The sequence below is a fragment of the Chrysemys picta genome, chromosome 2 (assembly GCF_011386835.1).
Source record: "Chrysemys picta bellii isolate R12L10 chromosome 2, ASM1138683v2, whole genome shotgun sequence".
Classification (NCBI taxonomy): Eukaryota; Metazoa; Chordata; order Testudines; family Emydidae; genus Chrysemys; species Chrysemys picta.
In genome coordinates this window covers 24,297,172-24,322,073 of record NC_088792.1, presented here as the reverse complement: position 1 = coordinate 24,322,073, position 24,902 = coordinate 24,297,172, and the positions used below count along the sequence as shown (strand labels likewise).

Sequence of the window (24,902 nt, the reverse complement as noted above, 5' to 3'; positions counted from 1 at the left end):
TTCCAGTCATGCCTGGAAAATACAGATACCAGACAGTATTTCTATTGAATCAGAGTATTTTTTCCATCCAAATGGAGGGATTTTCTTTGCTAATGTAGGGAGAGAGTATCCAGAAATAGCACTTCTGAAAAATCACTATCATTATTAATCAGACCCCTGAAACCATGGTCATGGGTAGTTTCCCCATTAAATAAGTACAACTACAGCCTATGTTACTATTAAATAAAAATAATTCAAAGGAGATTTTTTTTTTAGTAGATAGGTTTTCTTAAAGCTATTCCTAAAAGTAAAATACTAGGTTAAAGTGTATATTTTCTGTAGAGGCCAGAATTAACATGGACACTTTCATCGAGCAGTGAGATTTTTTTAAATACATTTATTAACCAATGTTAACACATTAAATGACTCTATATATTGCTAGTCAGAGCAGCTTACAAAATGCCAGAATGCATCATAGAACTGGACAGCCACAATGAATAATTACAATGTGCATAGTGGCTAAGCTCAACACTTTAATATAGCTTTATGATTTGCAGAAAAATTAATTTTTAAATCATGATTCCTAAAACAATCAATTGTAATTTTACCTAAAACTTATACAAAACCAGGCCACAATTTTTTCATTTTTTTTTTTAAACACACAGTTTTCACGCTGTAGTAACTTGGAAATGTGCAACCGTGTCAACAGAGACAAAAAAGCCAAAGTAACACGAATCTTACTTTCATGCAGCTATCAGTTAAATATTACATATTCTGGAATGATTTTACACCAAAAATATTTCCACAATAACTTGCTTTCATAGGGGTGGATCGAAGTTTTGGAACTCGTAAAGTAATCGAACAAGATTAATTTTTAGTTGTGATGTGTTTTACCGTCACAACACAGAGGCGACCAACGTTAATTACACAGTTATCAGGCAATAACAGCTTGTGGTAATTCAAGTTACCAACTAGTTACTATTGTTTCCAATCAACTTACCATATAGTTTTTTTCAACATATTGGGCATTAATTGGCAGTATCAAATCAATTAACTTGTATCACCACTGTAAGTAAACAGATCAGGATTTCAATGGCAGTTCACAGAAGACTTAGTTATACTTTAATCTTTACACTGACCCTGACAAATCCTAAAGAAAACTTTTTTGAAAGGCTTTCCTCCTGATTCTTCCGCTTCCATCGTTCCATCATGTAATTGCTTTCAATAAATATCAAAGATCTAAATAAATATTTACAAATTATTCCTCTAACTTCTCAAAAAATAGCTAGGATGATTAATGGGCATTTGACTCAGTCTAAGACCAACCTTTAAAAGAAACTAAAAGGGTGAGACACTTTAAAAGAAAAGCTGTTTAAGTAAGCTTTACACCTATTTAAAAAATTGTCTCTGAGTATGGATGCAATTCATATAACTATATATAAAACAAAACAAAAAAAAATCATTTTTCAACTATCGATCCATTCCTATTGGTAATGCTTCTTAATCCAGACATTCCGCAAAATACAGACTTTTTACAAATCACGGCATCTTTAGTACAAGAAAATTAACATGCATTATTCTTCATTCTGAGTACAGTGATGGAGCTCATTAATAGGCAATGACCCATTACTACAAACATAACGGCTTCTGTGAAACTTAAGTGCTATTTTTCCTTTTATTATTAAGTTGCAATGGAATAGGTGACACCGGATAATAGGCTGTCAAATGACCTTGGGTTGGGGGGCTTGGAGGGAGGGGGGAAGCATTAAAGATATTTTTATGCCTCATCTATAATTCCATGTATGAATAAAGGTAGTTTTTTTTGGCTTTTCTTTTTCTTGTTACAGCACTCATGTTAGGACAAGGATGAAATGTGCAAACTTTAAAATTTAAATATTCATTTTTCTCTAAGATCCAGCTCAGCAAAAATTACCCCAATCCCCTGTGATTTGAAACTACAAGATCAAAGCTAATATTTTGTTATAAAAGTTATATATTGAAAAGAAATAATGAAAAAAACACAATAGGGAAACATTTAAGAAAAAATAGGCAGGACTAGCACCTGCTGTGTCAACCCTGTTCCCTAAATTCAATCATATACCCACTGGTATAACCAATAGATAATGCCTTTAAACAGTAAAATTAAGCTGAACAAAACCAGCTCGCCAAGGTTAGGAAATAAATGTTACATCAAGGTAGTATGCTTTTTTTTCTGAAACAGTTCTATAGTTCTTACATTCAGATCTAACTTTTAAGTGTTCCTCTCATTAAGCTCATGTTGTTTTTCTTTTTAAATCTGTTGCTTTTAAAGATTAAAATCTCTGTAAAACCTAAAAATGTTTTAAAATGCAACAAATCCTCTATTTAAAATTATTTAAAGTAACCTGCTCCCACTGGTGTTAAATTCAGTAGACTGACAAAATTTTGGAGGAGCATTAAACAGAAGGTTGAAACTACTGTGCAAAATTTCTTTACGAAAATTGTTTAAAGGCTGGTGCAAAATGGGAAGCAAATTCTAAACAATTTTGGCTTCTTGGAAACAAAAACCGCTGTGTCTGAGAATAGCAATCATCGGGGTGGTTTTCTAGGGGAGGACTAAATCTTTCATCTTTTTCTGCGACAGGTACGTTTGTGTTCAGCATGCCAGTGTTCCTGCTGACACTTGATGGAACAGTAGGAAGTATTCCAGCAGCAGTGGTACATAGCCTCCTCTTCACAGTTGTAGCACTGCAGAGAGAACAAACGGTACGGGATTACTATCACTCGTAGGATCAACCCTGACAAATACACATTGTTTCTCACCTGCTCATTTGTTTTCTGTCACTTGCTTGCCTCAGTACAGACTGTGGAGTATTCCTCTTTTAGTTAGGCAGGTGGCAGCCAAATGCAGGGGGAATTTTTCACCCCTGCTAGGTAAGGACTGCTCTTTCTTTCAGCAGATCCCCTGAGGAAGACTTCCATAGCTGCAAAGTAACAGGGTTAGCCTAGGCTCACACCTCATCGCCTGAATATACAGAGCTTAATTTTCCCAAAAAGTTTTAGGTAACTAAATGAAGTGATCTCATTTTCCATGGTGCTTAGCACCCAGCAGCTCCTATTGAGAACTATGGAGACTCCATCACACCCACCTCTCAAGAACAATGTGAATGGGTGCTGAGCAGCTCTGAAAATCTGGCCACTTGGTTATGTCTACATTAGCACTTTTGTTGGTATAATTTATGTTGCTCAGGGCTGTGAAAAAACACCCCTCTGAGCGACATAAGTTACACTGACAGAAGCGCCAGTGCGGACAGCGCTATGTCAGCGGGGGATGCTCTCCTGCCGACATATTAAACCACCACCACCAAGCGGCAGTACCTATGTCGACGGGAGAGCTCTTTCCCATCGGCATAGGTCGGCTACATGAGCGATCTTACCGTGGCACAGCTGTACGATACCAATGTAGCTGTGCCGCTATAAGCTTGCTAGTGTAGACATGGCCTAAGATTCCTTAATAGGAACTGGGGTCTTTTGCAAATCTTGCAGCTAGTATCTGAAGTCTGAGGGGAGGGGGGGGGGGGATCTCTTCTGGATGGGCATCAACAGTTATGTCACAAATTAGAAGGAAAAAGTGATTTGTTTGTCTATTATTTGGTTGCAATCAATGGAGACTCTCAGGTTCTGAATAGAGGGCCCAGGAATAGAAGTCGGAGCCTAATTCTAGAATAGGGGAGATGACTGAGATGGAGACTGAAACTGGGAAAAGTGAAATCCCCATTAACCTTCACACTCCAGGCAGGTAGTTATAATGAGCAGATATTGAGGTGCGATAGACAGCATTTATTATGACAAAACCACCATTATAAGGATCTTAAGGCTGAATTCTGCATCAGCCACATTGACCCTGTAGAACTACATAATGAAGTGCTGTGATCACCACCGGTCTGCTGTTCCGTTCCTCAGCTGAGGCTTCTTTCCCCTCCTCTGCTCAGGCTGAAGGACTTTCTTTATATGAAAAGGGAATTTCTGCTACTCAACACAGTGATAATGAATTCGCTTTACACAGCAATAACTTCCAGAGGCTCAAGTTTTCCTGCCTGGGCCCTTCAAGAAGGATGAACAGGGATTCAGAATTCAAAGGATTTGGTTCTGAAAGGTGAATATTTAGAATCTTGTGCCTTCAATTGCTTTCTACCTGAGTGTCAGGGCAGTGCTGCTTGTACTATTTTGTTCTAGTGCAACAGAGGTGTTAGATAACAGGAAAATAACTTGGCTGACAAGGAGACTGGGACAGATCTGTTAACAAGTCACAGTTGCTAGATTTTTATATTGCCCCCATCATTATAGCATCTGAGCACTTCAAAAGCATTACATTTTATCCTCGCAGTATCCCTGTACGATAGGGAAGTACTATTAATAGGGGAGCTGTAGGTGCTCAGTAACTTTGAAAATCAGGCCCTGGAAGTCCCAAGACTCCCCCAAAATGTGAGGGAACGTTTGAAAATCTAGACTGAGATGTCTATTGTAATGACAGAGAGCGGGAGGAGGAATACAGTGCATTCTCTGCACATGCAGCCACCAAGTCAAAGAATCAGGATTTAACTTTGCATGAAACTTCCTATCTTCTTTTATGTTACAATATGGTTACAATATTTTTTAATGAGACGAAGGAAACAAACCCAATTGTTTTGAAGAACTACAGCTTACTAAAAGACAGACAGAAGAAAAAAAATTTATATTGGCTAAGCCAAAAGCCAATAACCATCACCAATAAAGGAACTGCCCAAGCTGCAAGTGGAATCCCTTCCCTTTTCTTTTTATAACTCAGCTATAGAGAGTTTATCTGTAACAGCATTTTCAATTGAATATCCTCTGGAGATCCACATTCCTGGATTTCATAAAGCTGGCTGTCCAGGAGTCTCTAGGAGCCATTAGGAACAGCAGCTGAAAGGGAACATGGAACAGACGCATGTCTCTACATTACACAGAGCATGGGAGTCAGCCAAAGATCAGGTTCACATTTGCTAGCTAGGAGACATCAATAAAGCTAAAATGGAGGGGGACAACTCAGATCCATATATGGAGAACCTGCTGCTCCTCTTACATATGTCTTCCATAAGTCTCAGACATAAAGCTCCTATATCATCCTACGTGCAGATACCTAGAACAGAGGGAGCAAACTGCCAGCTTTAACTCTGAATCTGACTTTTCTAGATTATCCCACTGCATAATCTTATGACTGTTAACCTTGTCCTCCACCCCCTCCTATTGTTATCCATATTTTGCATCTTGTATTAGAGCGAAATTCTCTAATAGTGTAAACAAATGAAAGTCCACTGAGTTGTGCTGATTTACACCACCAGAAAATCCAACCCATTAACAAGACTGTAAGCTCTTTGAGGCTGGGACCATGTCTCCCTGTGTGTTTGTAGAGCACTTAGCACAATGAGCCCTGATCTTAATTGTGGTCTCTATGCGTAACTGAAATATAAATGTGTAATTAATAATAAAAGCTTTCCCTGGCTTCAGGCTATACATCACAAAAACATTAATAAGCAAAGCCACTAAAACTCATTTGGTATATGCTGATTATATGAGATTTCAGTAAGAAGGTATCATTACTATAATAGCAGCACGCAGCAGTAGTATTGCACTTAAGCGTCTGTTGTTATTACCACTGGAGAAAAAATCATTTTGAGGGGTTGCATATTTGGACCATTTCCAATGGTCTGAGGCTGAACATTGGCAGCCAGATTTATCAGGCTATATAAAATTTTTTTCTAAATATGTGAGACAGGACTTGCCTGTAGGAATTATTCACTAAAGGTAGCATTTGATGGACCTATTCCCGGGTCCCTAGATTTGTGTGCGACTGTCAAGAGTACTCTCTGGCACCAGAAAGGATAATGTGTAACTGCCTCACTTGGAGGTGGTGTGTGCACATGTCTGTGAGATGCAATGGAATGGGTACCAGTGTATATAATTAGCACTTCCTTTTGAATAAAGTTATCAAACATGACAAACAAATCAGAATAAACTAGAATGATTCCAAGTTCTAATAGGGACAGCCGGAGTGCAAATGTGCATCTATCATAAATTCTACCCATGGGGGACACTTATACAGCTAAATAATTATCTGGGCTCTCAAGGGTACATAACCATTAGAGACTAAATCACACTCCATCAATAGATAAAAGCACTATACTGGTAGAACGATAGATAATTCTATGGGAGCTGTGTTGTTTGACATATTTGATTCCTCTTTAAAACCACCAACAATCTTTGATACTTAGGAAGGGATCTACTGTCCCTACTTGACGTTTTCCTTCTCTCTTCTAAGGGATATAGTTTTCTTTTTATTGACTATCTTCAAACTACAAGAACAATAGACAGAACTAGTGATTTAAACAAACAACCATTGTCAGTAGAAAGAAAAAAAATCATTGATACTGGCTTGACATAGAGCTGGACACCGTGAGAGGAGGAGGAAGGAAGTGATGGCTGAGTGCTGGCATCCATTAAGTCTCCAAGATGAGAGTGCCACCTTGTGGTGAGGCAGTGAAAAGTCTCAGCCCTATATATTTGGTAAGATCTATGCAGGAGAGGTGTGTAGTAGATCTAAGGCCAAACATCCTTTATTTTATAGACTGTTATCAAAATCCTAATGCCACATTTTAAACATTACATCTAGTCCACCTTTTGTCTGACGTTTAGCTGCATGCTCTCTCTCGCTCTCTCTCTCTCTCTCTCTAAATAATCCATGTGTTAGAGTAGACCTTCTGTTCCTAATGACAATAACAAATTTTCCATCTATATCCTATTAGACATCTGCAGCACTACATGTTATTAATTATTTGTAATGCATTAGTAGCCAAAATTTGCTGGGTGGTGTACTGACATATAGAAAGACATACTTCCAGCCCCAAGCTTACAAACTAGAATGACAAAAGACAAAACGTGGGGAAATAGGATACATGGGTGAGCTAGGTGCCCAGTTCCAGTTCATTTATTTAAGTGTAAATATATCCACTTTTTGCATATGCTGCTAAAGGTTCAAGTTTTTAGGAGTGAAGGAGGGATGGGTGAAAGCTTGAGGAATATATTTTGGACAGTCATTCCATGTATTCGGGGTACCATAGAAGGAGGCGTTGAGACATTTGTGAGAGAAGGGAACAAAAATTTGCATCATTGGCAGATGAATACAAATGGAGACAGGTTAGCTATACTTACTTATACTTCTAGCTATCCTATACAAGTGGCTGCTTCATGCAGGGCTTGGAAAGCAAGACAATAAGTCTGAATTTAATGCATACATAGCATAATGGGGAGGTAGTGAAGTGGCCCAAAGGGACATGATTGTAGCCATAGGAAAAAAGGATTATTTTGGCAGCAACATTTTGATGGGCTGGAGAGGCTGGGGTTAGTTTCACATAGGCTTAAGAGGAGGAGACAGCAGAACTCAAAGTGGGAGATAACCAGAGTTTGGAGTAGAGATTTGGCAGTTAGGGTGGCAAGGAAAAGTAGAGGGAGAATGTGAAGGAAGAGGACTAGGATGACCCCAATGTTGATAGCTCAGGGAGAAAAGAGTGGTTAATGGTAATGGAGAAAACACATTCATGCTCCCTGCCGCCTGTACAAAACATTTTCAGTTATTCGCTGGTAATAAATCCTGACACTTACCCACTGCTTCTTCTTGGTCTGGGAAATCAGCTGCTTGTGCTGACCTGCTAGTTTCTTAATTTCTTCTACAAACTCTTCTTTGCACTTCTCCTTTACCTGCTTACACTTTCTGTCCATCTCTCCTTGCATGTTGGCTACAGCTTTATTTACAGCCTGCCTTTTGTCCTCCTCCATCTCTGTACGCAGCTGGCATAAGGGAAGCAAGTCAATAAAGAAAGTCAGTGCGTATTTGTATTCTTTGGCTACCTCCAAATACCATTACCATAGTAGATGGAGGTCAAACAAAGCAGAATTTTAATTCTTGGAAAATGTAGACGCTTGCACTGCTTAAAAACAAATAAAAAACGGACCCCAGCAATTTAGCATACAATACATAGGTCACAACCAAAACTTTACAGTAGTTCTACACTGCAAGGCAACTCTGTAAAAGCAGCATCATAGAATTCCATGTGTATTGTGTCAATGACTCTAGATCAGATGTGCTCAGTTTACAAGGGAATTCTTTTTATTATTTTGTACAAATTTACAGTAAGAGCAGATTGGACAAAACCCATGCAGAGAAACTTCAGCAAGTATGAACAAACCACAATAGGTGGAAGAGTTCAAAGGGTAACACTTAAAGCTTCAATCTGACCCCAACTGTTTAATGCTCAAGATGGAATAACTGACAAAAGAATTATTTACTCAGTTTCACTTAAAGAGCTGATCAGAAACATCTGTATAATCCCACCGCATGGAATTGCACAGGTGAAGACTGAAGGCATAATTTAGAGTCAAATGAGCTGGAAAAGTGCTACTGGGGTCAATTATAATGAATGAATGAAGACAGCTTGATTTTCAGATAGCAGGTTGCATTTGCGGCGATAGAAGCTAGAAAAAAACAACTATACTGAATAAACTAAGGACATTTGATATGGACTCTCTGAAATACAATAACCAATGCTGTTTTTACACAGTGTCTTTTGAAAGTTGCACTTTAAAAACTGATTTTCCCAAGAATGGATGACAGAAGACAACAATCTCCTCCCTCCCCAAACCACGTGTGTACAGTTTGGGTTACTTGCGGTGAGGGCTACCTTTTCCACTGCTTCTCGTACAACTCTCTCGGTCTCTCTCTTGTGATCAGCCTTCATCCTGTCTTTGAAGTCATTAAAGATTTTGGTGTATTTGTCATGGCACATGTTCTGACACACTCCATCATTATTGGTCTGGGTGCTCCGATGCAGCATTTTTGGAGAAGAGGCACTTAACTTCTTGGTCTGTGTTGAGACTGAAACCTTTTCAATGGGCTGAGGCATTGTGGGAATTTCCTGGCTTGAACTTACTGCTTCAGTTTCAGGCTCTGGCTCCTACAGAGAAAGAGCAAAATTTCTAACCCTTATGTTCAGGACAGAACATAACTCTTAACATCCAGAAAGAAGGATTCAAATTCACTGAAGCTGGCAAAGTTTGGTGTACGTTAACATCCCCCTGTACTAGCCAAGACCCTGTTCCTGGAGGCTGCTCGGTGTAATGGAGGGCTGGAAGCGTTAGTCCGAGGCCAAGGCTCCAAAGGACATGATGAATCTCAGTATGTCATCCTGGCCATGCCCCTTTCTCAGTCAACACTGCCCATTTGGGGGTTAAACTGCAGCCACACAAGCCCCTTAGTGAAGGGGTGGCTGCATCCTCTCTTCACTAACACCCTTTCAGAGGGATCCTAGATGTGGCCCCTTAAACCTGAGTTTATCCTGGTGGACCTTGGGCTAAATGGGGCCCAATAGGCTACTTTGCTATTTTATAAGATTTTGCTTACCTCACACAGCTACTGAGAGGATTAACTAATTGTTTCAAAAACACTTTGAAAATGAGAGGCTAATCAGATGCCAAGTGTTACTAATAGTAACAGAACTAGACACAGATGACCATGAAAGCATTGTGCAGTTACATAATTATCCAGGGAAGAAATCGCAGTTACTGTAGAACTGAATTTAGCTTATAGTTTGTAACAGAATAATACTAGTGGTCCATGCTTTTTAAAATAGATATAATAATATTACCATATTACTCCCTCACTCCCACCCCCTAACCCAGGAACTTGAAGTGTTTAAAATCACACACAAAAAAATCTGTTTGTTTCCTCTAAGAAAAGATTTTTTAAAAAATTTGATAACCACTTAATGCAGAATGGATAATTAACATATTCCCTGCAATGTCAAACCATCACTTATCACAATGTCTACCGCTTGGGCTATGCTTTGTGGTTGCCTAAATGACAAGTACAGAAATTATACCCATTAAAAGGTAGATCATGTAATCCCTTTTGCTACCAAGTGCTATTTAATATGTCAGCCTGATTAATTTCTTGGGGCTGCCCTTATCTGGTCGCCAATCCAGAGGCTTACATTAGGTCAAAAGTGAATATTTACACAATTTACAGCATTCACTTGACCGAAAATACTGTAAAACTGCAAAACAGTCTATATTATAACCTCAGTGAGTAGGCACTGTTCTGAACCTGCTCTCAAAACATGCACTAGAGCCCTAACTCAACCCTTTTCTGGGGTTGCTTTTATTGACCTAAAAGGAACACTAATACAACATGAAGTTTGGCTCAAGTCTTCTCCCTAAACTAAAGGGAAGGATAAACAAAAATAGATTTGCAACTAGGGTTCTTGATTTCAAGAGGGCAAACTTAAAAAAATTAAGGGAATTAGTTAGGGAAGTAGACCGGACTGAAGAACTCAAGGATTCAAATATGGAAGAGACTTGGAATTAGTTTCAGCCAAAGTTGCAGAAATTATCTGAAGCCGGTATCTCAGCAAGGGGAAAAAATTCATAGAGAAGGTTGCAGACCAACCTGGATGAGCAAGCATCTCAAACAAATTATTGAGAGAAAACAGAAAGTCTACAAGGAATGGAAGATGGGATAGATCAGCAAGGAGAGCTACCTCTTGGAGTCCAGAAAGTGTATGGGAAAAGTAAGAACTACCAAAAGCCAAGCAGACTTTGACCTTGAAAAGGAAATTAATACCAATAGTAAAACGTTCCACAGCCATATAAATAAAAAGAAAACAAGAAAAGAAGAAGTGGGACCGTTAAGCACTGAGGATGAGGTGGAAATTTAAGATAATCTAGGCATGGCCCAACACCTAAGCGTATACTTTGCCTCAGTTTTTAATAAGGAGCTTAGGGACAGGAGCAGGAGTGCTACTGGAAACGAAGATACGGTAGTAGAAATTACCACATCAGAGATGGATGGCAAAGTCAAACAGCTTAATGGGACTAAATTGGGGGGCCCGGATAATCTCCACCCAAGAACATTAAAGGAACTGGCACATGAAATTGCAAGCCCAATAGCAAGGATGTTTAATGAATCTGTAGACTCGGGGGTCATACCCTACGGCTAGAGCATTGCTACCCTACGGCTGGAGCAGTAAAAGTTGTTTTATCCAGCACTTCGCCAACTGGAAAGCTCTATAAACCGGCATTTCTGATCTTCACTGAAATTCCGGTTTATAGTCCAGTTGGGTGGGGCAGTCAGGGAGTTGGGGCATGAGAGGGGGTGCGGAGTGCAGGCTCTGGGAGGGAGTTTGGGTGCGGGAGGAGGCTTGGCGTGCAGGAGAAGGTACAGGGTGCCGGATCCGGGGGCCGCTCATGTTGGGAGGCTCCCCATAAGTGGTGAACTTTCTCAGCTGCTCCTAGGTGGAGAGCAGCAGGTGGCTCTGCGCGCTGCCTCTGCCCGCAGGCGCCGCCCCCGCAGCTCCCATTGGCTGTGGTTCCCAGCCAATGGGAGCTGCAGAGCCAGCACTTGGGGCGGGGCAGGAGCAGCGCACAGAGCTGCCTGCCATGCCTCTGCCTAGGAGCAGCCGGGACAGGTCACTGCTTGCAGGGAGTTGCCCGAGGTGAGTGGCCCCCGGATCCAGCACCCCGCACCCTCCCACACTCCCTCCCAGAGCCCGCACTCTGCACCCCCTGCCGAGCCCCAACCCCCAGCCCGACAACCCCTCCCACACCCTCTCTCTTAGTTAACCGGCATTTTTCACTTACCAGCACCCCCCATTCCGCCAACATGCTGGATAAAACAGCTTTTACTGTAGTACCTATTTTTAAGACGGGAGAAAAAAAGTGATCCGAGAAACTACAGGCCTGTTAGTTTGACCTCAATTGTACGCAAGGTCGTAAAACAAATTTTGAAAAAGAAAGTAGTTAAGGACATGCAGGTAAATGGTAATTGGATAAAATACAACATGGTTTTACAAAATATAGATCATGCCAGACCAACCTGATCTCTTTCTTTGAGAAGATAACTGATTTTTTAGACAAAGGAAATGCAGTAGATCTAATCTACCTGAATTTCAATAAGGCATTTGACACAGTTCCTCATGGGAAATTTAGTTAAACTGGAGAAGATGGGGATTAATATGAGAACTGAAAGGTGGATAAGCAACTGGCTAAAGTGGAGTCTACAATGGGTTATCCTGAAAGGTGAACTGTCAGTTCTACTACTTACCAATTCCTCAGTAACTAGCAGAACTCCTGAGGGATTAGTCTTGGGACTGATCTTATTTAACAGTTTTATTAATGACTTTGGCACAAAAAGTGGGAGTGTACTAATAACATTTGTGGATGACACAAAGTTGGGTTATATTGCCAATACGCAGGAAGACTGGAATACCATACAACAAGATCTGGACGACTGTGAAAACTGGAGTAACAGAAATGGGATGAAATTTAATAGTTCAATAGCAAAGTCATGCACTCAGGAACTATAAGCCGGACTTATCAGTTGGAAGTGATAGAGGAGAAAAAAGACCTGGGTGTATTGGTTGATCACAGGATGACTGAGCTGCCAATGTGATGTGGCCATGAAAAAGGCTAATGTAATCTTAGGATGCATCAGGTGAGGTATTTCCAGTAGAGATAGGTAAGTATTAGTACCATTATACAAGGCACTGATGAGACCTGCTCTGGAATACCGTGTACAGTTCTGGTCTCCTATGTATAAGAAAGATGTTTTCAAACTGGAATAGGTGCAAAGAAGGGCTACAAGGATGATCAGAAGAATGGAAAACCTTCCTTATGAGAAGAGACCCAAAGAGCTTGGCTTGTTTAGCTTAACCAAACAAAGGCTGAGGGGAGATATGATTGCTCTCTATAAATACATCAGAAGGATAAATACCAGGGAGGGAGAGGAGTTATTTAAGTTAAGTGCCAATGTTGGCACAAGAACAAATGGATAAAAACTGGCCATCAACAAGTTTAGGCTTGAAATTAGATGAAGGTTTCTGACCGCCAGGGGAATGAAGTTCTGGACCAGCCTTCCAAGGCGAACGGTGGGGGGAGAGGTAGGGGAGGAAGGGGGAGAACCTAACTAGCTTAAAGAGTGAGCTTGATATTTTTATGGAGGGGGAGGCATGATGTAACTGCCTACAAGGGCATGTAGCTGATCTGTGATTTCTAGTAGTAAATATCTCCAACGGCCGGTGATGGGACACTAGATGGGGAGGGCTCTGAGTTACTACAGAGAATGCTTTCCTAGGTGTCTGGCAGGTTAGTCTTGCCCAAATACTCAGGGTCCAACAGTTTGCCATATTTGGGGTCAAGAAGAAATTTCCCTCAGGTCAGATTGGCAGAGACGCTGGGTTTTTGGTTTTTTTTTTACTTCCTCTGCAGCCTGGGGCATGGGGCACTTGCAGGCTTAAACTAGTCTAAATGGTGGATTCTCTGTAACTTGAAGTCTTTAGATCACAATTTGAGGACTTCAGTAACTCAGCCAGAGGTTATGGTTTTATTACAGGAGTAGGTGGGTGAGGTTCTGTGGCCTGCAATGTGCAGGAGGTCAGACTTGATGATCATGATGGTCCCTTCTGGTCTTAAAGCCTATGAGTCTAAACTTGGTTGCTTCTAACATCCCTAAATGAGGATTACTCAGTTACCATGCTGGTCCCTCTCTCTTTAGAGAGTCACTTCCACCTCCCTGTGACAATGTACCCCATAAGGCTTTATGGGGGTGTGTGCTTATATGCATGTATGACATAACTGGAATATGTTTTGTGCTGCCTGTGCCATGTAACATATCTCTGTAAAGGTTATGGTCTACTATCTCTATTCATCCTATTTGTACACATATATCATTTTCTACTTGAGGTTAAGAATATGGGCTGTATACTTGCTTGGTTTCTAAGTAAGCTTTGTGAGGCATTTAGTCAGTTTCTTTAGGAAGGAATTTGCAAGGTTAAGTACCTAATCTGGAAGCACTTGGGGAACAATGCATCTTGGAATGCTCCAATCCACATAAGAAGTCTTCCTGGAGATATACAAGATATCATGTGGACAATGGCTTCAGCCTGTAAAAACTGAGTCATGCAGGGACATGTGACTTGCCCAGGTGACTCCAGAACTCCATCTTGGAGCTGGACTTTGCATAGGAGTAGGTGGGGAGTCTCCACCCACAAGAGAAAGTCTATTTAAACCCGTGGGAGACCCCTCCATTTTGTCTTCAGCTGGCTAAAGAAGGAGCCTCTCCACCCCCCAGAATACTGGAAGGAAACTGGAACAAAGGACAGTAACTACAGGGGGTGTGAGTGATTGCTGGACCCAGGCTAAAAGGAGGTTAGCCTGTAAAAGGGAGCATTCTGGAACTGGTGAGGATCTTATCTGTATTCAGTGTTTGATTAGACATAGATTTGCGCATTTTATTTTATTTTGCTTGGTGATTTACTTTGTTCTGTCTGTTACTACTTGGAACCACTTAAATCCTACTTTCTGTATTTAATAAAATCATTTTTTTCCTTATTAATTAACTCAGAGTTGATTAATTGTATTAATACCTGGGGGAGCAAACAACTGTGCATATTTCTCTATCAGTGTTATAGAGAGCGAACAATTTATGCGTTTACCCTGTATAAGCTTTATACAGGGTAAAACGGATTTAATTGGGTTTAGACCCCATTGGGAGTTGGGCATTTGAGTGCTAAAGACAAGCACACTTCTGTGAGCTGTTTTCAGGTAAACCTGGAGCTTTGGCGCAAGTAATTCGGACCTTGGGTCTGTGTTGGAGCAGACAGGAGTGTGTGGCTCAGCAAGACAGGGTGCTGGAGTCCTGAGCTGGCAGGGAAAACAGGGATAGAAGTAGTCTTGGCACATCAGCTGGCAGCTCCCAAGGGGGTTTCTGTGATCCAACCCGTCACACTCCCCATATCTGGGTGGGGTAACAAGCCACCTGTCTCAGTAAAGATATTTGAACTTTCTTAAACCTTTACCAGTAGGATCAACACCTGCTCATAGGATGGGGTGTTTCAGACAAACTATGCCAGGCTGTTAAAAACCTCTCCAAGTACAGCCATAATACTTCCTAGTTTACCAACCCCTGTGTAGGAGATCACTGGCCCCCTTTTGGGTTTGGATATTATTACGGATTATTATTGTATTCCTGTAGTTCCTAGGAGAGATCTTTTTAAGGAGGTTTCTTCTATTTGACATCTAATGTCCTCACATCAAGTATAGGACATACTTTGCCTCATATTTCAGCAATAATCATACAAAGAATTGTACACTGTGATACTCATGCATGTTTTAGGACTTTGTATAATTTTGCACTATGAATAAAACTTGAGGGCACTGGCCTAAACTTTGCCCTGTATTTTTCACATAGTTCTAGAGTAACTCCTCACTTAATGTCGTCCTGGTTCACATTGTTTCGTTGTTACATTGCTGATCAATTAGGGAACATGCTCGTTTAAAGTTGTGAAATGCTCCCTTATAACGCTGTTTGGCAGCCGCCAGCTTTGTCCACTGCTTGCAGGAAGAATAGCCTGTTGGAGCTCGCTGGTGGGGGCTTGGAACCAGGGTGGGCCGACAGCCCCCCCATCAGCTCCCCGCTCCCCTAATTCCTTGTGCGGCAGCCGCCCAGCAGGCTAGCAATTGCGGGCAGTTCAGCTGTCCCTCCCTCCAGTGCTGTGTGCTGCTCCTGCCCTCTGCCTTGGAGCTGCTCCCGGGAGCCTCCTGCTTGCTGTGTGGTGGGGGGAGGGTGGGAAGAGGGGTGCTAAAGTCAGAGCAGGTGGGGGACATGACAAGGCTCAGGACGATGGGAGCTTGCTAGCAGCAGCTGCTGTCTCAACTTGGTGATCTACTTAAAAAGCAATGTACTTTGAGTGGGGTCAGCATACTTAAAGGGGCAATGCGCATCTCTTTCACACACACGGTGTGTCTCTGTCTCTCTCTGCCATGCTGTCTCCCCTCCCTCCATTCGTGCTGCCTTATGGACTGTGAGGCTACATTAACAACAATGTGTTAACCCTTGAGGGCTCAGCCAAGTGCTAGTTCATCATTTACCAGTTAGGCATTCCCTGGGAAATATCCCATTCTCTTTCACCCTCTGACTTCACCACCTCAACAAAGCTTCACAATCATGCTATGTACAGTATTAAATTGTTTGTTTAAAACTTATACTGTGTGTGTGTGTGTGTGTGTGTTTGTGTGTGTGTGTATATATATATAAATTATAGTCTTTTGTCTGGTGAAAATTTTTTCCCTAGAACCATTTACATTAATTCTTATGGGGAAATTGGATTTGCTTAACATTTTTTCACTTAAAGTTGCATTTTTCAGGAACATAACTACAACGTCAAGCGAGGAGTTACTGTGCATTATTTCCTTAAAATGTAGGTGGTCATGGTAATATCCTGCCTTGTTCATTCTAATGATACATTTTAAATATTGCATCAATATATATTTATACAGTTTTTAAATATTATATAAATCATATACAAGAACATCTAACCTTTCTGCCAGTTATGACCACGTTTTTTTTTAAACAATTCTGCAACACAAAAAGCACAACAAAAATGAGCAAGAACAAGTTTTCCATTTCTCAGTGTTGGGCCTGGGTCTCCTCTCACTTAAACTGGTATAAAATCAGGAGTAGTTTAATTTAAGTCTGTGGTGTTACATCCATGTAGGGTCGGCATAAGTGAAAGGACAACCAGGCCCATGAGTTCAAATGTCATAAGCACAAGATCTGGGCACATTCAAAGAAAGAAGTAAATCAGTATGCCTAAGCTACAACCTGTGACTGCCCTCCTTTTTCATTTGGAGTTGAGGCCCACTGACACTACATGTCCCAGAATACAATGTTCCAGCTGGTGCCACCTAAACCAGAATGAAGCATTGTATGCTGTAACCTGTAGTTTCTGTGATTCTTCTCCCCACATTAAAGCAAAAGTGGGCTGCTCTCTGTTCAGTTGTGCCCTTTAGATTCAACCTGCAGGCTCCTATCAAGTGGACAAAATTTGGTGACCCACACAATTATAGGGAGAGATGGTAGTGATCTGTACATTGAGGTTGCCTAACACCTTTCAATATAAAAATATCCTTGGAATCTTCCTTGAGAAACTCTAACATTTTCATTGTTTACAATGGACATTTGAAATTTGACTGGGAGACAGTCTCTAGGCTTGAGAAGTGTCTTCTCTTTGTCCCAAGAAATTCTGTTCAGTTTAGCTGAATTGTAGACTGTTAGAAATCACCATTTTCTTTCTCCCACTTGCATTTCCACAGGATTATTTTGGCAGGCTGCCAAAATAATAATTGAATGCCCCAATATACTAATGAGCTGGATCCAAACTGCTGCCAAAGCCTTAGCAGCAGGAGCGACAGCAGCATATACTACCCTGGGAACTGCTGGGACCTGTAGGGAAACGGCAGAAACAGAGGACGCCTCCCCATACATACCTAGCACGTGGCCCCAGGGATCCATCCCCCACTCTGGAGGCACCACATGGGGCAGGAGCACCTTCATCTCCCAAGGATGGAGAGAGAGCCAGGCCAGACTCCATTGGACCATCCCCTGACCCCAGCAACCCATCCCTATTCTGGGACAACAGCTTTCTGCTTCTGCCAACTAATGTAGTTAGTTCTGCAACTCAAGTACTCGTAGCAGTCTGTGCTGAAGTGTCAGGGTTTGAACCCTGGTGATGAGGTAAGTTGGGGTGTTTTTACAGTCATACATAACAGTTTTTTTAAATCTATTTCCTTCTTTCAAAAAAAGAACAACTGCGAAGTCACATAAAAAACTACATTAAAGGAACATTATTAAGAATGCAAATTAGGAAATGCCAAATTTATGGCTGCCAGGGCCACTTCCTTCTTGTGCGTGTCTATTAGGATAATCTTTAACTACATGATCACATACTTTATTTTTTATCTGCCTCCTTCAGTGCATAGTTTGGATGTACAAACAGGTAGAATTAAGGTTCTACGGGCAACCATAAAACGGGCATTTCCTAACTTTTGAGTCCTTGACTTGGCAACCAAAATAATGTTCTTCTAACAGTTTAAAAAAAAATGTAATATATTATTAAAATTAAACCTAGTTTGCCGTTCCTAAAGAAACTGTTATCAGTGGGATGTTGATTTACTAGTGATGGAGATTTTAAACTGTAATAATACCATCTGACTATTACTATTGGCTAAAATTGTGGTGAGAAGCTCTTACACAGATACCATGGTGATGAGTGCCAATACAAAACCTTAAGATAAACAGATCTCATTATAGTCTTCAGCAGAGGTCGCCCTGCTGACACTCACACTTTTAATGATAGTAGCATAAAACAAGTAAAATGTGACAGAAAATAAGGGATGTCTATCATAATTCTGAAAGTGTTTTTCTTTTGGCTGTTTTGCTTAACTGACAGACATACCACGTGAGGGTACTTACTTCCTTTTTGGGTTCCACACTTTGATTACGTCGTCCTTTCTTTGCTCTGGGTTCCTGAGTAACCTTCAGCTGTCAACATTATTAAAAAAAATGTTGAATAATTCCAAATGCTGGGAAACACTAGTTCTCAGCTGCCAACATAAATACCATTCTTTGTAAAATGCATGAGATACCCGGAGTGTGAAAGGCAGCATACAAAGCCAAATACAATTCCAAAATGAGGAGTATGTACAGTCAGATATATTTTCTGAATTAGTGATAATGACCTCATAACTAATGATCTGTGGAGTGAGTAGAATCTGTGTGTGCGTGTGCGCGTGCGTGTGTATATGTTACTAATTCTCTAATAAATAACGATTATTTATTTCATTTACACTATTTATGCAATTTGTCATTGGGATGCTCAGGCAAACGGGTTCTGCATTCTGGAACAAGACTCTAATCCTGTATTGGGATTCACTGGAGTGATAAAAGATTTTTGTTTTTTTGTTTTTAGAAAAACAAACATTTTTCTGCTTGTTTTTGTACATTAGAAATTCAGGTCCTTTCTAGGCTGGAAAATGCTCTGATTTTGTACCGTGTCATTAAACTTTGGAATGTAGGCCAAGAATTTAGCAAGATTCAAACAGGAATGAGGGGGGATTTGATTTGATTTGATAACTGCTTTCAACTACCTGAAAGAGGGTTCTAAAGAGGATGGATCTAGACTGTTGTCAGTGGTACAGATGACAAAACAAAGAGTAATGATCTCAAGTTGCAGTGGGGGAGGTTTAGGTTGGATATTAGGAAAAACTTTTTCACTAGGAGGGTGGTGAAGCACTGGAATGGGTTATCTAGGGAGGTGGTGGAATCTCTTTCCTTAGAGATTTCTAAGGTCAGGCTTGACAAAGCCCTGGCTGGGATGATTTAGTTGGGAATTGGTCCTGCTTTGAGCAGGGGGTTGGACTAGATGACCCCCTGAGGTCCCTTCCAACTCTGATATTCTATGATTCTATGAATTGTACATTTATACCTATAACAAGACTATTCAGAGTTATAATTAATCTCTAGTAATTACAGGCCAGGATGTAGGTAGTATTTAGTATCACATTCTTTCACCTTCCTCTGGAGCATCTGATACCATCAATGTCAAGGACAGGACACTGGAGAAGATGGACTTTGGGTCTGCTCCAGTATGGCAATGTCTATGTTCCTATGTCTGGAGAACTACTGAAATGGTGACATCACAAGAGTCAACAGAATGAAAGCTGAGCAGGTGTGGAGAGAAGAGATTTTCAGTAGGACAATTTAAACTCTTTGTTTTAATTAACACTTATTTAACTTTAAGGACCTTTGCTCATTCAATCAAGGTGTTGAGAGTTCCCAATAAATATCCCTGAGACTTCCCAGAGGTCATCCAGCAAAACCTGGGAAAATGATAACTTTATATTCCTGGTATTTCTAAAGTATTAAAAAAAAAAAGTAACCTGTCTTCTAGTCTCATCATAAAGAAGTAAACAGTGCACAACTTAAAACTAACTTTTAAAAATTCCATTGCAGGTCACCTTTCCGTCATTTAATAAATTATAGTAGTTAAGTACTCACCTGCTCATTGCTGGTGGAAGAGATACTGGATTCTGCCTCCTCCTCACCTTTATCTTCATTCTTAGACTTCCAGAATCTCCCATCACGAAGGAAACGCTGGTGCAGTTCCAGTTCATCACATGCTTTTTTCCAGCCCATGCTGCGCTTCACATGCAACCGATGGATATTAACTGTGATATCTTGAATGTTTTCTGAAGGGATCCAGGCCCTTTTAAAGACAATTTAAAGACACAATCAGAAAGCTGAAGGGGAAGAGTGTGTTAATATACATTTAAAAAAAGATTTAGAGTGAGATATTCCAATGAATTTAGTGTTGGGCTAACTGTGCTTCTTCACACAGGTAGCTCAATGCTCAGTTCTTCTGAAACTCCCCACCTTCAATTCCCACGGCGGTGCTGTATTGGCAGCCCTGGAGACAGAGTCTACGTTTTAAATCTGTATTTAGGCAACTAACTCAAAGTGGCCAGTTTTTCAGAGGTTGAGCATCGGTAGGACATGGAGAGACCACGACTACGTGTGCACTTTCTATTCCAATTCAGTCCTTAGCCTCTTTGTTGAAACTGTCAAGATGAGTGCCAAATTCATACCTCTTGTGTTGGTTTTTGTGATCTATCTATCTATCTGCAATTGAATCAAGAGCACCAGATCCTTTTGTATAAATCACTAAACAGCCATCGGACAGTAATTACTTTTTGTCAAACTGTCCCTCCAGTGACTTAGAGACCTGAAAGGTTCCTTAGTCTCTACAGCTGAGATTTTCAATGGGGCCTCAGAGAATTAGATGCCCAGGTCCCAATCAAAGTCAATGGGAACTGGCTGCCTAGCTTTTTAGGCCCCTTTGAAAGTCCCAGCCTAAATCATGCCATCAAGGGTACACAGAAATGTAACAAATTATAACTCTTGACATTCTGAAAGGATATAGAAAGGTGCATTAAAGAATATCAGTCATAGCAGTACTAATCTACATATTGACGTGAATATTGTGGTAAGTTAAATACCCAGGGTTAGCTCCTCAACTGGGGTAAATATGTATAACTCCACTGAAGACAATGGAGTTATATTGATTTACACCAGCTGAGAATCTAGCTCTTCCTTTTTAAAGTCCATGACTGTAACAAGAGGATGACATTACGGTAGATGGATTTTCCTCTTTACTACAGTATATACTTATGTGTAGAGTTTCAGGTGTTTTTCATCGAACTTCTTAGTAAGAGAACACAACACTTGTGTGAAGCTGTGTGAGCCTAGTGCCAAAACTACACATGAAATGATTCTCTACTTAGGTATGAAGCTTTTACTAAGGTACTTATGATTTCAATATAAGTCACTCCATGATTTAAATGCAAGTAAGAGATCTTATTCATTTATCTTTGCTAGAAAATCTCCTTGTTAAGAAGTCATATAATAAGCACTTGTGGAGAGGCTGGAGACAGTTGTTTTAAAACATAGTCTATTCTTTTATTTACTATATAAATCAAGTGAAAATATACATAGTCCTTGTTAAATTAAAAAGCAACTTAAATAAACACTTCTGAAAAAAAAACCCAGCTATAAACATTTCCAGCCTCCCTCATGATGCACTGAAATGCACGACTTTCTCAGAAACAATGAGCCAAAATGTAAGTGTTGCCTCACCTCTACAATCATATACACATTGATGCTGTAAAAGCAGCACTGATGTGCACATTCTGCACAGTAGCAACAGCTACATTAATAGCACTTGAAAAACTCTGGGGGCTGTACTATTCTCTTTTCTGATATAGTCTCACAAAGTAGCCATAGCCAAATGTTACCTAAATGAACAAGCCAACTCCCTGAAGCCCATAGGTGAAGGTTCTATGTGAAAGGGATTATTTCATTGAAGTTACAAACTTCTGAAAATTGGGGTCCACCTGGGAGTGTTGGCACAATGCTAACAATAACACCAAAACACTTTGTAATGTGTTACATCCCTAAAATGTAAACCTGTGATGCATCTTGTTGGCTAACAACATGTGCAAAGTTAGCAGTTCAGGCACCTAAAACTACATCTCAGTTAACGTATGTCTAGTTTGTGTGCAATGTCTTTATTACGGGCTGCTGTGGAGGTGAAGAGTCATGTGCATAGGAATTAATTTCCTTTTTTACTTTAAAACGGTAGAGAATATCCCTATGGCAATTCTGAAAATGGAATCTTCTATGAATCACTCGGCAGCCTGTGATGTCTTACACTGGACTTTGAACTTTCTGAAATAATGATGACAAAGTTAGGCTGGGGACTAGCTCAGCAATGATTTACAACATGACTGAATGGGGTAAACTTATGTGAGGCATGTCTATAACAAGCAGCACACGGGGTTAGTAAATTACCTTTGGTGGTGATGCCCAAAAAAGCGAACATCGACCTGATTGTCCTCTTTCTGCATGACTTTGGCTGGCCAAAACCCAAACCCTTTCATTTTGGCCCAAACCAATTCATGATTAGGTATCTGGAAAAAAAAAGTGTTTTATTATTGGGTTTGAAGTATTACATTCAGTCATCCCACAAATATTAAGTTTAGTGTAACACTGTGCTAGTATCTTAAGAACACGGTTGCTTTTTATGTCTAGTGCTCTTTTTCATTCTTATCTTCCTATAATACACAGTATTTCTATGCTAGCCATACTGCTTGGATCAAAGACACTAAGAAAGACAAATTCTGAAAAGTGTGTAACAATCTATTGTACACAGAAATCCTAAGCATGTCAAAAATTATATTAGTCTTCATAGCTTTATCCAGAAACAGCTTTAATTCCTGTAAACTCCTTATTTCTAATGCAACTGCCCGATAACCAAGTTTATTACCCATATTGTTATTGCTTTAGATTTCAGTTAATGTTTTTGCTTGTGTAAAATATCAGAGGTGCAGAGACTAAACAGTACATTTGAAAAAAAGCTTATTCTGCTTATTTGAAGCAGAATAGTCAAGAAATGAATAACTCCAGGACTGAAAGTATTTATTTTTTAAAAGGCAAGTAAATAAAAATCTGTGTCAAACATACACAAGGATAGCAGAACCAATTGTCGGGACGTGCATTTGACAAATAGAAACAGTTCTTGCAAAGCTGCAGTTCATCCAGCTGAAAAACAAAAACAAGTAAATCAGCCCATGGGACACTCTCTTTGTGACAGTGCTATTAACTCTTAAGTAGTAAGATTTTTAAGGCCAAATATTTAGCCCTGCATGCTAATTTTGTGGAATCAGTTAGTTATATTCATAAAAATAGAGGCAAGTTGAGAATGGCAGAAATATTGGCCTTAACATAGAAACATTTTTTCTTTTTTACAAAAATAATGCTAATGGAACTTCAATTTATTTTTAAAGATTATACACTGCATAAGGAGTATTTGCATATTTAAAGCAAATTTAAACACTCTGAAAGCACTGAAATTAGTTGACTATGAAGGCTGAGCAAACCGGCCGCTGACCCAAACACCACTTTCCTGTCCCCTTCAATTTTTCAATTGTCCATCTTGGAAATCAGTCAGAATTTGGGTTTGAATTAAATCAGGTAAGACTGACCATTTCTGGTCTAAATATGTGTTTATATATTATTTGGAAACTAAAACTTTACTCCTGATTTCTCCTTTCCATTGACTAATCATGTTCTCTGAATTATGAAGAACTGTAGTTCAGTGAGCAAAGGAATATGATAATAAATTGCAATAAAGCTGTTCTGTGTATGTGAGAGATATAAAACCCTTGCCATGCAGAACAAAAGGAAAAGGAATTAGTAATTCACTGTGAAAAAGTTTAATTTGGGAAAGTTAATAATAAATATTCCCCATTATTTCCTTGCTTTTAGGGGCAACTTAGAAGAAGAAAGAAATCATCATTTTAGAAACTGATAGGCCACTATTTTAAAACCAAATTGTTTCATCTGTACCAAATCATCTCTTTCATCTCATTTAATAGATACTACTTACCTCATGGCATGTGTCTTTGTAAAGCATCCTAGCTATATCAGCTTGTTCACTGTCCGCTGTAAATTAAAAATAAATACCATCAATAACCACAATATGAGAACATTGCTCAAAGATTTGCAATCGTCGTCACGATGCCTTTCATGCTATAAATATATGCCTTAAAAAAACCTCATTCAGTATCTTAGCTAACATTTCTCCTATTAAATTTCCAACCATCAACTCTATTTCTCTGCCTCACCATCCCCATCATGTCCATCTGTGTATATAAATATTACTGGGGACTTTTAAACTAGCTAACATGTTAAGTAAGCATCTTTAGAAGTGGATTGAGGGATGGGCCACCATTAATTATCTAGATGTCCCACTTTCTTTTTTAAACATGAATGTCCCAGCCCACATGGTGCAATTGTTCTAAAACACCACTCTTTGTTACGACATCCTTATAGAAACACAACTGTCTCTTAGGGTAGGTCTACATTTACCTCCGGGTCCGGCGGTAAGCAATCGATCTTCTGGGATCGATTTATCGCGTCTTGTCTAGACGTGATAAATCGATCCCGGATCGATGCCGGAAGTGCTCGTCGTCGACGCCGGTACTCCAGCTCGGCGAGAGGAGTACGCGGCATCGACGGGGGAGCCTGCCTGCCGCGTCTGGACCCGTGGTAAGTTCGAACTAAGGTACTTCGAATTCAGCTACGTTATTAACGTAGCTGAATTTGCGTACCTTAGTTCCAAGTGGGGGGTTAGTATGGACCAGGCCTTAGAGGATTACAGCATGCAGTTGATATGGGTCAATTCTAGAAGCTGCCGCTTGTTGTGCTTTTACTTCCAATTATGTATCTCACTGCATCAAATATTCTCTCAACACATTTTGACTTTTCCATGACTACAAACTAGATGCCTGTATTAAACATAATACTTAATTCCCTGAGAATTCTTGGGCCCAGATCCTCAAGGGTATTTAGGTTCCTAACTTCCTTTGAAATCAGTGGGAGTTAGGTGCCTTTGCAAACCTGGGACGTAACTCTTAGAACC

At 40.2% G+C, this 24,902-nt stretch overlaps 1 protein-coding gene across 50 annotated transcripts in view; it reads right to left on the bottom strand.

Moving 5' to 3' along the window:
• Positions 1-498: 498 nt before the first annotated feature.
• Positions 499-24,902, bottom strand: part of ZMYND11 (zinc finger MYND-type containing 11) — a 157,796-nt gene continuing 133,392 nt past the window's right edge. For 21 of the 50 annotated variants that reach the window (XM_065582788.1, XM_042859000.2, XM_065582791.1 and 18 more), the window contains 8 exons: positions 23,868-23,923; positions 22,943-23,020; positions 22,271-22,389; positions 19,922-20,129; positions 18,338-18,406; positions 8,715-8,987; positions 7,639-7,824; positions 499-2,706 (listed from right to left, as the gene is read on the bottom strand). In XM_065582788.1, coding sequence (XP_065438860.1) covers positions 2,584-2,706; positions 7,639-7,824; positions 8,715-8,987; positions 18,338-18,406; positions 19,922-20,129; positions 22,271-22,389; positions 22,943-23,020; positions 23,868-23,923 — 1,112 coding nt within the window. In that variant the 3' untranslated portion in view covers positions 499-2,583. Of the gene's footprint in view, positions 2,707-3,764; positions 4,903-7,638; positions 7,825-8,714; positions 8,988-16,402; positions 16,442-18,337; positions 18,407-19,921; positions 20,130-22,270; positions 22,390-22,942; positions 23,021-23,867; positions 23,924-24,902 lie in introns of those variants that run through there. The other 29 variants (XM_042858956.2, XM_065582795.1, XM_065582781.1 and 26 more) reach the window with 5 other exon arrangements.